The sequence below is a fragment of the Liolophura sinensis genome, chromosome 8 (genome assembly GCF_032854445.1).
Source record: "Liolophura sinensis isolate JHLJ2023 chromosome 8, CUHK_Ljap_v2, whole genome shotgun sequence".
Taxonomy (NCBI): domain Eukaryota; kingdom Metazoa; phylum Mollusca; class Polyplacophora; order Chitonida; family Chitonidae; genus Liolophura; species Liolophura sinensis.
In genome coordinates, this window is record NC_088302.1 from 55,217,797 (window position 1) to 55,231,711 (window position 13,915).

General features: G+C 39.6%; 2 protein-coding genes across 2 annotated transcripts; one reads left to right on the forward strand and one right to left on the reverse strand.

The window, feature by feature from the left end:
* LOC135473831 (kiSS-1 receptor-like) lies at positions 1–8,548 on the forward strand. The gene is made up of 2 exons (XM_064753740.1): positions 1–96; positions 6,493–8,548. Exons 1-2 carry the CDS (start codon positions 46–48, stop codon positions 7,543–7,545), a joined length of 1,104 nt encoding a protein of 367 aa, XP_064609810.1. The 5' UTR covers positions 1–45; the 3' UTR covers positions 7,546–8,548.
* Positions 8,549–9,567: 1,019 nt separating this feature from the next.
* LOC135472332 (ciliary microtubule associated protein 1A-like) lies at positions 9,568–13,913 on the reverse strand. The gene is given in 5 exon segments (XM_064751795.1): positions 9,568–10,725; positions 12,294–12,345; positions 12,347–12,408; positions 13,082–13,192; positions 13,671–13,913. Coding segments are annotated over 5 exon segments (765 nt in total). The 5' UTR covers positions 13,729–13,913; the 3' UTR covers positions 9,568–10,243.
* Between the last annotated feature and the right edge of the window lie 2 nt (positions 13,914–13,915).

Here is a 13,915-nt window from a genome sequence, read left to right on the forward strand (position 1 = left end):
TGGTACGGGAATGTGTTATCCAAGGCTGTTATCCACCATTTACATATGTACCACCGTATGTCCCCACCCACACAAGGCACAGACGACAGAAAAAAGGTAAGCCTTCGACCAAACCAACCTATCCAAGTTGACTGCACATCATCTGCTTATGATACGTGTAATCCCAAGAATGACTTGGTTATGTCGAACACAGTAAGCTCTCAAATACCATCTCAGAAATGTTTTTATTCATATAGTTCTGACTTTAACTCATTCGATAAGCATGTTTGAAAAGGAAATGTGCGCTGATGACGAGGTAGTATTATAACGTTCTTACTCCACTGACGATAGCTGAACTGATAGGAAGTGCAATAATTTCGCTGTATTTATGAAATTGAAGAAATACATCCCTTTCGAAAACATTTAGGGTAAAAACGACCTGGTATGCTAAGGCGGGGACGCAGCTCAAGTGCAAGAAATTATATGCATCTCAAGAAGTAAAACAGACTAGGTGCTGACACCTTCCTAAGACAGCTTCTATTCTCGATTCTGTTTTACTCCACTTTTCCTGTTATATTTATTTTTTTATTTGATTGGTGTTTTAGGCCGTACAAAAGAATGTTTACTACTTTTATCACCACAGCATTATATAGTGAGAGGAAACTGGACAGACCCTTACGCTTATTCGTGTCGTTAGTATTTGCTCAATTTATTTTGATTGGTGTTTTACGCCTTACTCAAATGCCAAACAACTCATAATAGTGGGGTCTTTTTTCACATTGCTGCTATGAATACATCTAATTGTTTAACGCCATATTCCAACTTTCACTTTTACGATGGCCTACATTTTTACGGGTAGGAGAGCTCCACGGATAAACTTCTGACTTTTGTCAGGTTTCTGACTACTTTCCAGTCGTATACCGATTATGCATGGTGGAAACTGGAGTGTCCTGGTTAAACCACTGATTGGCAAGTCACTGACGAACTTGTCCACATGTGATGTACAGATATGTGTATTTGGGTATAAATATAAGCGTCAAGTCCGACATTCCTGTACCATTCGTAGTCCATAAAGGGCGTTCCAAGTCGATAATCGCAAGATCCATTTCCAAAACAACGTTTAACACTAACTCCCAAAGACAAAGGTATGTAAGAAATTATACAAATAAGAAATAAAGCCGGTAACACGCAAGAGAGAAACAGTCATCAGTTTTCAATGATGCCGGGCGGAAGGCCTGTGCTTCTCGACGAACATATACGCCTAATTTAAGACTGCATTGGCCACGAGCGTTCTCAATGGAGGAACTCTTGAACCTTTAACTAAGCGATTTAAGCAGTGCAGCCTTTGCTTCTTCCATGCAGCACGTCACGTGTTTGGTGTATGTGCGCTCATATAACACTTCCGTAGTGCACCAGCGCTGTAACGCTTTTACAGAGTAATTTTACAGCATTTGTGTTCCGCGAGCCTGTCCTCATTACCAATGCCACTTTGAACAGAGAGAGCGTGAGAATCTACATTGTTCCTGCCCAAGCATTCATGAACATAAAAAAGTTAACAAAATGCCACAGCGTTAGACTACGTGACGAATATAACGGCATTGCCCCCAAAGTTTTCCCCCAAAATATAGGTTAACGAGCAAAGAACTGTTGTTCCATTTTTTTTTATTAGGCGTCATAACAAACTCAGCCGGATACGATACTGTTACATGTTAATCGCAAAACCAAGCCACAGGCTGTGGTGTATTTCCGGTCTCTGATTGGTCCAATTACCTCTAGCTGCTATACTTAGCTGATGTGCTCTGTAAGATACCAGCTATATTGTTGGTGCAGGAAGAGAGGAGAACGGTGAGTGACAGAACGAAGACATTTGTTTTATTTTCCATAAAGCACTGTCATCCCTCCATCCCAACAGTCGGATACCACCTCGATTCCTAAAGTCTTACATTAGACCAGTCCAACAACGGTAGAACCGGAACTGCAAGGTATCAAATTCTATTGGTTGATTTCTGTCAAAAGGTATCCAGACTGTGTGAAGAAATAGTATTACTTCAGTTTACTGCTGCATAATCAGTTCAATCTTCATGATATTTTACTATGTAATCTTTATAGACAATATCATCGAGTTTTCTCCAGCATGATATGTTTAATGTAACGTCAATCCTAAGTCAGTATCAGTGTAATAAACTTTTGATTAATTTATTAATTTGCAAAGTGTTTCACGCCACATTCAAGGATTTTTCACGTATAAGAAAGCTGTCAAAACTCTGGGTATAAAAAACCGGTACGCCTGGAGCAAAAAATTTACGTCCTGTTTTCAGAACTGATTTCTATAAGAGCAAAACTGTGTACAGCTTTGGATATCATGGAATTCCTGTCCAATATTGATTTCTATTCCAGTGAAAATACTGTCATATCTTGACTTATATCAATATCAAAACGCTTTCCAGTCTTGATTGGCATCTTTTTCAAAACTCTGTCCAGTTTAGATTTCTATCCCTGTCTTGAAGGGCATAGTATTGCTCTGCCTATGCTGCGTCGAGACCTGTATACATCATACTTTTCCCCAAACCAATAGGATATCCAATCCCCCATGAATGTCTATAAGAATAAGCCTCCTGTCCAACCTTGACGGCCATCCCCATCACGGCAAAATCCTGTCCAACCTTGACGGCCATCCCCATCACGGCAAAATCCTGTCCAGATCTGACGGCCATCCCCATCACGGCAAAATCCTGTCCAACCTTGACGGCCATCCCCATCACGGCAAAATCCGGTCCAACCTTGACGGCCATCCCCATCACGGCGAAATCCTGTCCGACCTTGACGGCCATCCCTATCACGGCAAAATCCTGTCCAACCTTGACGGCCATCCCCATCACGGTAAAATCCTGTCCAACCTTGACGGCCATCCCCATCACGGCAAAATCCTGTCCAACCTTGACGGCCATCCCCATCACGGCAAAATCCTGTCCAGATCTGACGGTTATCCGCATCAAAGGCCTGTCTAGTTTTTGTTTTCTGTACCAGTCAAAATAGTGCAAAATGTTGATTTGTAGTCTTACCAAAAGGATGTGTAATCTAGCACCTTACCACCATTAAAAATACTGCTTAATACTGATTTTTAAAATATTTGATTTTTGTCCGTACTGACCAATCTTGCTGTCCCTCCGTATCAAAGTTTTGTTAAATCCTGGGGTTTTTTATCCCTTTCAAAGTCCTATTCAGTTTTGAATTTTATCCTTATTAGTCCAGTTAAATCTTGCTTTGTATCCCTGTAATCGTCGCTCACAGACTCTTTTGATGCTGTCCACAGAATTCATAATATTCACAGGAACTGCTTGACACTGGAATATAGGTTTGTTTCCTTGGAAGTATTTATTTATTTATTTGACTAGTGTTTTACGCCGTTCTCAAGAATATTTCACTTATACGACGGCGGCCAGCATTATGGTGGGAGGAAACCGGGCAGAGCCCGGGGAAACCCACAATCATCCGCAGGTTGTTGAAGACCTTCCCACTTACGGCCTGGGAGGAATCCTTTGACGTACAGTCTTTGTTCACCAATGTACAGTTTTTGTTCACCAATGTTAATAAGACCATTGACATCATTATGAATAGAATCTACAATGAGAATCATGTAATCACCAAACTGAAGAAAGAAGCTCATCAAGAACACATGCACGAGGACACCTTATTCGGTTACTCAAGATCTTTACCTTGAGTAAAACTGATGGTGTATCAGTGGGCTCCTCACTTGGCCCTTTCCTCGCTAATTTTATTCTTACCATTTCTTAGACATTACATTAGACTCCTCGTCCACAACTGTGTAAGGAAACCTACCAACACTGGTCAATATGTTCATTCTGGTAGTTTTGAACTATGGTGTAGAAAGGTGGCATGGGTCAGATCTCTTGTGTTGGGGGCTTTCAAAATTTGCACAGATCAAACAACCTTCTCTGCCGAATTAAATAAAATTGCCCAATTCCTCTCCTGGAATGGCTTCACAAAACACACAGGAAGACATCCGATAGGTAAGTTTACCCCAAAATTCGGACCTAAATATAGACCATCTGAAGAATGGTCAAAATCGTCAAAATATGGATGCGCCTCCCTTACACTGGTAAAAAAGGGGAGTACCTTGCTAGAAAATGTATTTCTAAAATACGCACCCTCTTGAACAAACCTGTTACGTTTGTCTTTATCTGGCAGACTACCAAATCCAGTTTTTACCTGAACACAAAAGATCTGACTCCTAAAGAATTTAAAAGCTCTGTTGTATACAAGTTCTCATGTCCAGGGTGTCTTTCTGAATACAAAACCGACAAATGTCTCCTCTCTAAAATGGAACACAGCGGTGGTCTCAGGTACAGTGAAGTATTTAACCACATTTCTCAACGTGCTGAATGTTCCACTACCTTGCAAATCTATTTTGTCTAGCAGACTGCCTTAATGGCATTGATCCTTCGAGTCTTTGTGGTAGTATTTTAAGTAATGCAAAGATTGTAGACCAATCTTATCACTGGTCAGACATCATATTTAAAGAAGCTTTATGGATACGTAGGTACAGGCCTGTTTTAAATCACGGTCTAAAAGCCTCGAAAGAATTAATTTTTTTTTCAACTTACCAGATGTAGCTGGGTTACTCTAGGTATTTAAAAAATAAAAATAAAAGCTGTCGGCCAACCTATAAGTGAAACATTCTCCAGCCCAAAGTAAAATAATAAACAAATAATTAAATGAAAACATTAATAATTTTTTGTCAAGTTTTTTATACAAAGGTAAATGGAAGAACAAACAATTTACCTAGGGTAGAGCCATACGCTAATGGCTATAATATATTTTTTGCCGGTCGCCTATATTCAGCTGTCGGCAAACATCAGTCATACTCGCTACCAAAAGTGCCTGTAGTCAGTGACACGTAACAACACAAACTCATTTGTACTGGGGAATGCATCAGTATTTATTTATTAATTATTTATTTGGTTGGTGTGCTCAAGAATATTTTACGTATACGACGGCGGCCAGCATTATGGTGGGAGGAAACCGGGGGAAACCCACGACCATCCGCAGGTTGCTGTTAGACCTTCGCACGTACGGCCGGAGAGGAGGCCAGCATGAGCTGGACTCACAGCGGCCGCATTGGTGAGAGACTCCTGGGAGAGACCGCTGTGCTAGCGTGCTAACCAACTGAGCCACGGAGGCCCCAGGGTAATTTATCAGCACCCCATATGTATAGCCATATCATTATTGGGTAATCCTATCATACAAATTATCTGTTTTCTGAACAACATCTTAACTCGACGTAACTCGTTTTACGTATGTGTACCCAACCAATCATTTTAAATAGAGCACAAACCATACAGTTTCCTTTCAATGGCTGCGCTCATAACTTCAAGATTTGAAAATTGTGTCTTTTTCGATTTGTGACACTTTTTCAGTTTGGAAAAGTATAAAGCATTACAAGTTTCTATTAAATGAAAAATTCCAACAGAAGCATTGTTGTAGATATAAATACATTTCTATTTCTTAAGAAATTAGACAAAAATCAATAAAACCCAAATAATTCGCACTAGCCTCCAGTATGAAAAATTCTATAATATTTCTTACTATGGAGTATATCATGTGACATAGCATATTGAAGTACCAAAAAATCCTTTTTTCTTCAGGTGTAAAAATTAGTTTAAACTGCAGTTTAATAGGGTGGTCGTGAGCCCGGTTTCTTCCCACCGTAATGTTGGCCGCCGTCGTATAAGTGAAATATTCTTATATATGAATAAATAAATAAATAAATAAATAAAATAGGGCCCTACACTACAAAGGTGAAAAATTGTTTCTCATGTTTTTGATAAATGTTTCTTCATTTTGCTTAAACCATACTCTATGTTTTACGGTACCTTTTCATATTATCCTTTAATATACCCGTTAGAGGACATGTAATTGCTGAGTTGTAATCGCAAGATGGATTCAAACCATCATTTTACCTGTATTTGAGAAATCCCATTAATTAGGTTCTCAACTAACCTTGCATACTTTAAAAAAAAGATAGCAAATAATATAACCTTAGCGATCACAGCCATTTTGTTCTGACTTGCTTGGTATTTCTATAAATATATTTTTAATCCGTGGTTAATCCGAGGCCATGAAATGCGCCATGTTAAAGAAATCGGACACACGATGTCGCCCGTACCTCACGTTCATACGGCTAAAGGTAAAACAGGATTCTCGTCACCTTAGCGAAAGTTACTGTGCTCTTGGGTTATATAAATAACTGCGCCTATATGTGGTTACAACTGATAACATGGCGGTGCTTTCGTTTTCTCTTTGTGTGCTATTTCTATGACTTTGAACTGCGATATCTGTTATGCAACATAATGGAATTTTAAAAGATATCTATTTTTTAAACTTCACCCGAGATGGTTTGTCTTTGACTTTGGTCTAGTGTTGCCTTTTCTTTCAATTTTCCACATTTTCTAAATGATATTTTGTTACAGTCACATTTCCTTGCTTTTACAGGGGGGACACGTCATGGCGTTTTTGGAGAACGAAACGGTTTTCGAAGAGGGTGTGGATGGCCCACATGGGTTGCCTAGCAATTCCGACATGCGCATCGTGGTCCGAATGCAATGTGTCCTTTTACTGGTGGGGGTGATTGGTAACACCTTAATTTTGTACCTGTTCGGCAAGCGAAGAGAATGCCTCACGTACGTGATTGCAATACTCTCTCTGGCCGTCAAAGATCTTCTCGCCTGTTGTATCTACTTACCGTTCTCTATCGCTCTGGAAGCTCAGGAGTTCGCCACCTCCTCCGACTTCGTATGCAAGTGTTACCACTTTTTTGCAAATGTGACACATAATTTCACCATGCCATCCTTGTTGCTGATTTCCCTAGATCGATGCGCGTGCGTGTGTGTGGGTCACATCCAAGCCACTTATTACAAACGAGCTTTCATCGCCATTGGGATCGTTGGCGTCTTTTCACTATCGGTGTCCATTGTTCCAACGCTGACGTTCCGAGTTAACGACGGTTACTGCGTTTTCAGTGTTTCGAAAAATTTATTGGAGCCCATTCGAATTTTTGAGATGATTATGGCGCTTGTATTCGTGATAGACGGTGTTGTTTCCATTCTGATATATTCTGTTATCTTTGGCACAGTTCTTTACCACAAGTACAGTTCAAAACATCCCGCTCCACATTCCCAGTTAGATGATATGGGGGATCGGTCTGGTGAATCTAGTTCATCGAATTTCGCGGAAACAACGACCTTTGGCGACTCGGAAAATACCATTAGTAAGAGGAAGCAACTCGTTCAATTACAGAAGGATCAAATCTCACTTACTGGTGTTATGTTTGCTCTCACACTCCTGTATTTTATCCAGTATTTTCCGGCACTATTCAGTTCTTTTAATCATGTAAGACACGTGAGTATCGCTATTTTTCTGATGTTTCAAATACGTTTTGTGAGCAATTTTTTCGTGTATTTGTGTCTTGATGCAACATTCCGCAGAGATCTCAAGGATCTACTGCAGCTAACATGCTCTCGACTTCGGTCTGTTCGCTTACTGTAAAATGGAATCTGTCTGCAGTATTTCTGCTTATTACGTAGCGGCTCTTCAGTTTGATTTTGAATTTTTCGTATATTTTCACATATATATAATGGTACGACCGCTTCAAAAACAGTTTGTTAACAAAGCTAAATTTTTCAACATTTTAATTAGGTAAAATTGATTTGTTTTAGAAAGAAAATTACCTTTTGTGTGTGTGTTTGATGCCCGATTTTTTTTTCTTTGTTGCATTTTTATGCCGTGAATAAAATGCAAAGTTAATTGAGTTAAGCACAATCTGTACGACTTCGCAGATTGATGTTTGCTGACTCTATGTGTTATACTTCCATATTAAGTACACATGTAGCAGGTCTGCTACATGTATATCCATGCTGAACGCAGAAATAGATAGCACTCAATGTCCAGTAGCTATAAAAGCAAACGTTGACGTCCTTTTGCCACAGCTTGGTGTTTTGAATGATGCATACTTTATATAAAGGTGGTGTGTTCTTTCGACGGAGTACGAGATTGTAATCAAATCATATACCAAATTAGACTATGGTTTACATGTTGAAAACTTTAGGCCTATTTGAAGTTTTGTCGCTCTAACGATTCATCGTTTGGATATTATTAGATGGACATCGCAAAACTAATACTAATATGAAAATGAACGAGACGAGTGTCACAAGTGTGTGCAGTTTCATTAGAGACAGTGTAAAGTTTGTGAACACTTGTATTTGTATGTTCTCAGTTTGTTTCATGACTTACTATATACACGTAATCGCAGCCTTCTTAACTTTGCATATGTGTGGAAATCTTTGATTTGTTATTTTAAACTCTTGCGCTTTGTTCATTTATGTAAATTACGCAATGGCCGAAACAGATTAAAGGTAACAGTTGATTGTGTCCATGAATATATCAAATTATTTTTTTCTTACCAAGAAATTCGTGAAAAATCGATAAAGGTACATGTAGGTTTTACTTGAATAGCAGTATTCCAAAGGGATAGATCTTGTTTGATCCTGTGAGTTGTGTGATGATTTCAATTAAGATCAGTTAAAGTTAAAGTTATTATTGCAACAATTACCACATCAAACGTCTTCTCTCTACGTTTCTCAACTTTTTAAAGTGAATATAATGCTCTTGTATTGTGCTTCTCAATAGTGTCCAATTCCGTTTAACCCGGGGATGCGGGCTGCATAGTCATCGTGATGAAGACGATCGTCACTCTGGATATATAAACGGTTGCAATCAAAGCGCATCTTAGATTCTCATAATGGACAACTTATAAACTAGCATGGTACACGATTTGGGTATTGATTTAATTCATTCGCTTAGAACATTTCTGGTGTCTTCTCAAACCTCTGTGCTAACATACTCTTGTCTCACTCAAATACATAGCCTAAGACACCAGAGATGACAACAGGACTAATCTATTGTTCCAAGCACCCAGTGAGAAAGTATTATTCTATAGAATCACTCTGCAACAAAACAATACACTAAAACAAAGTACTTTCACTCAGCACATTTGTTCAAGTAATCAAGAACTTGCTAAATAGGACGCGTAATAAATCAAACAACGATCTTAAGAGGTGGTTATTTCATGACAAGTCACTAGACAAACACATGATTATTGAAAGTCACGTGAAAATCAAAACCACTGTATCAATAATAATGTTCATTGCTGCTGGGCAATCCCCAAATCTGCAGCGCCCAATGTCTCTTAGCTTGTTGGTGAAAACATTCGCCTTTCTGCCTATCAACTAATACAGATTTAACCAACATCGCTTCCAATGTGCGCATTCGAAAAAGTATCACTTATGCTAATGATTCTAAACTGTATAAAGGGGCCTCCGTGGCTCAAGTCGGTTAGTGACCCAGAAGCCTCTCACCAATGCGGTCGCTGTGAGTTCAAGACCAGCTCATGCTGGCTTCCTCTCCGGCCGTACGTGGGAAGGTCTGCATTGAAACAGAATTAAGTTTTTTTTTCTCGTTTAAATGAGAAATTCAAAACATTAACTTTACCAATGAAATGTTCTCACTCATTCAAACAAAACGATACTAGACATTTTACCATGTTAAATGTTTCTAATGCCACATCGGCCGTTTTACACTCATTTCCAGTGGGCGTGAACAGCTCTAAAGTTATTGACTTGTACAACTGCATTCAAGCGAATCACTAAGCAGAGCCTTGCGCAATAAACTGATTGAACACTTAGAGTATGAAAAAGGGGATGCATATTGTGCTGTTCTAGACTAAATCAGGACCAACGCATCACTGTAAAACAATAAAGTAGTTCGCGTTCAATATGGCAGCCCACGAAGGCCAAACGTGTTTGTTGTTAGCTTTCGTGTTAGCGCTGTTAATCAATAAGCCAAACTTAACACGTATTACAAATGTACAGTAGTCTAATGCATACTTTTATTACATAAAAGACAATCAAAAGTTTGAAATATACATCATAGCAAACGTAAAGGTGTAAAGAAGATAAGATGTGTAAATGCAAACTGTCCATTTTCAAGACCCAATAACCTTATACATATAGTGTGGCAGTGAAAACAGAAACGAAAATCGAAATGGATTTATGAGAAGTCAAACATTTTCTTTTTTCTGTGTAAAACAAATAATTTTAAATATATCAACTTCTCTAGTTCAAACTTCTGGAAATGGTAAAATTAATACTGACTGGATCAGATAAAGCACCTTTGTGGTTTGACTGGTTTAGTCGGAAACGGGCACAATGAGGGGACAGATGAACTCGGAATGTCGTATCCCCATGGAGACTCTAGGCTGTTGTCGAGTGTTGATGACCACATTTTCTGGAAAATGCGCCCCGGGACCTGGCTTCTGTGTGCTATCCCCGGGCATGTAGTGGCGGTTCCTCATGGTGTAGAGGGGAGCCCTGCCTCTGTACACTTCGGTAGCTATGACGTCATAGCGACCTGGCCCAGGTGTCTTGGCCAAGTCTTCCAGGTAACCTCCAATCTTCTGGCGGGGTCTCATCGAGAATACGGGAGGGGCCTGTTTGTCAGGCTGATTGGCCCCAAGAACTTTGGGCAGGCTGTAAGCATTAGGTGCTGGGTGGCCACACCTCCTGCTGAATCTGGTGCGTGCAGCCAGGGAGTACCTGGGGGCCTGTCTCTCCCCCTGAGGGTGAGCTTGTTCCGGGCGGTAAGCTCCAGGGCCTGGGGTCTTAAAAGGTTCTACAAAATGATAAGTACAGCGTATTATTTCTAGTACTGTTTCATATATGTTGGTATAATTTTATTTTGCATTTCACATCCGCGATTTGCAAGACAATCGGCAACCTTTAAACTAAAAATCAATAGAATTTTTGTTACTTTGGTGCGTGTTTTTGCCACTTTCCATGTAATTTTACAGAGTATAATGATTTACAAGCCGGTGTCTTCCAAAAAGAGTATTATGTTTATTCATAAAGTGGGTGAATTAAGAGACATAATTTCGGTAAACATATCTAAAAAGTAAATTACTTGAAAGCTGGCATTTAATGAGGTCACACAAGAACAATTATCAAAAGCACTTTCCCAACAGTTTTGGGCACAAAAACAAACATTATTATCTTTCAAAGTGGGAGTTCCATGAGCTGGAGCAGCTGTTGGGTAATGATAGTAGTCTATAGACATGGATAACTTTTATGCAACTGTGATATTTATAGCTTCAAAGAAGGTCACCATGTCATGGCATTAAAGCTTGTAGTTTGAATCCTGCATTCATATTTAGACATAGGGAGTTTGAGCTCCTTTAAGTTTTCATTACACGTGGTCGACGACATCCGTACGGCCATTCGCGCAGTCTAACGGTTGTTGACGACGACACTCGTACGGCCATTCGCGCAGTTTTACGGTTGTTGACCTCCACTTGTCTTCCACCAATATGGCATACATGTTTTCCACCAACATGGCGTGTTTGTTTTCCACCAATATGGCGTGCTCGTTTTCCACCAATACGGCGTGCTTGTCTTCCACCAGTATGGCGTGCAAATCCGTATGTTCACAATTAAGTGGCAAACTTCGCCCGTAACTCGCCAAAAGTCGGTGGATTCCACCGATCACACCGGTCACACCGGTTTCCTCCGTTCATAAAGATGATAACAATAAATACATAAAGAAATGTACTATATTTGTTCATGTCTCTTAACAAGAACTGGATTCGATATGTAACCTCAGACACTAGTGAAGGGCCTGGCTGACAATCGCAGAGAGCGAACGTTTATATAACTTTCTGAGCGATGCGCTATATACAGTACTATGTTTTAAAAGAAGATATGTGCGACTTATCACGTTCTCTAATTCAGGACTACTCAATTTCTTGTTATCATGACTCACCTGCATATCACAACCACAGGTCAATAGAAAGTTTGAAGGCCTGCTTTACTTGTTAGTATTGTTGAAATTCAAATTCATAATTTGATGATTGAGTGGTATCTATATAAACACAGTACTCAACAACACTTGTTCCAAGCTCGAAGTAAATACAGCTAGACAGCAAAACCAATTTTACCAAGCAACATACAACATTATTCATATGTCGCACATGTATGTAGATCTCCATCCTCAGACAGAGGTCAACGTGAATATGTAGTATCGCTAGAAGGTACGAGGTAATCTCCGATAAATGATTACCCTCCGTATTTTTAGTATATAACATCCAGACAGTGAGCAAAGTAAGTAGACCTATATAAATATCTGAAGTCCTGTCTGAGTGAAAATACCTTCTCTATAATGTAATATAACTGTGTAAGTCAACTTACTGCATCCCTCTTGCCTTGCCAACATAGAATACGCCGGAGTCCCATCAGCACCCCCGTCGTGTGATTGTAGAGTCGATTTTGTACCTTGGACCGGGGCTGCAGTGTTTCTTGTAACCTGATTGAGTATAACATAGCAATGTATTTGGGAAATATGAGCCGTTGAAATGGTTCCATTCATTGTCCATACCTACATATACAACAGCATTCACTTAAACTTACTGCGACCACATGTTTTCTCACATAATCCGAATCATAATCAGGCAGCGTATACGCCTAAGTTGAAAGTCAAGAACAGGTCTAAAAATAGTTGACAGTGAATGAGATACAACTTACAAATAGGCCTAATTCATGCAGAAAATGAATCGATTTAGTCAGATTTTAAAAACCGAATCCACATTGTTCACCGGGGGTTCTCCGTGGTCGAGTGGCTAGGGTGCTAGTGCAGCTTAATGACTCATGAGCCTCTCACCAATGTGGTAGACGTGAGCTCTAGTCCAGCCCATCCTAGCTTCATCCCCGGTCGTACCATTCTTCCAGCCCACCTGCGGATGGTCGTGGGTTTCCCCCGGGCTCCTTCCTGTTTCCCTCCATAATAATGCTGGCCGCCGTCGTATAAGTGAAACAGTCTTGAGTACGGCGTAAAATACCAATCAAATAAATAGATACATTTTTCACTTCTGTCCCGCTCAAACATTGCCAGCGTTTCATTTTATCTTATATACGTGATGTGAATAAAGTATGTTGGCCTAGTAATAAAAAATGAAATGAAAAGAGAACGGCTTGCTCACTGTCATCGATCAGTCTTCTGCCGAAGGAATAGGCGGGTTTCTGGTGTTTTGTGTAATCGTGGCCCGTGGACCCACATGTTGATGGTAAGCCATACCTTCCTGGACCAGGGCCTGCAGGTAAAATACACGTAACACAATATGTATTCCTAAAGAGACTCGTCAGAATGGGCATGAATTACATGTAGGTAATAAATATTATACTCGGGTAAAGAACTATTTTCAACAAAATCATTATTATTATTATTATTATTATTTTAATAAACACATAGGCATATGCCATTAATAATCTTTCTGTATTTCTGTGCACTGTAATTAAATTTAAAAATATGTATATCTATTTTTAATAGCTTACTTGCATGTAGCCTATACGCGCTCTTGAGTATAGGTACAATTACAGGCAAGAGATATAGATTTTTTTTTAAATTAAAAATGTGCGTTTACTGTGTTATTTGGGAAACCGTCATAAATTTTGGTCTTGTGTGACCTGCATATGGATAGGCCTACGTGTTTTGTTTTTCTCTCTTAGGCGATTTCGAAAAAATTCAATAAAATTAGGCATATAGATTTTTTAAATGAAGTATACACTTACCTCTTTCTCTCGCAGCTATCACAGTAATTTTCTGTGTACCTGATTCTTTTATGGACATGTTGACGTCAGCTATTGTTAAATTCTTTTCCAGATGAAAGACATCAACACACCTAAACTGTCACAAATAAATAACCAAGCTTGACAGACATGTCAACGTTTTGAATATGCAGCAAGTTGCGACGTAGCCATGCGACCGCCCATAGCAACCTGTCAAAGCTTGTTGCGTCGGACTCGGTTGTTTCCGT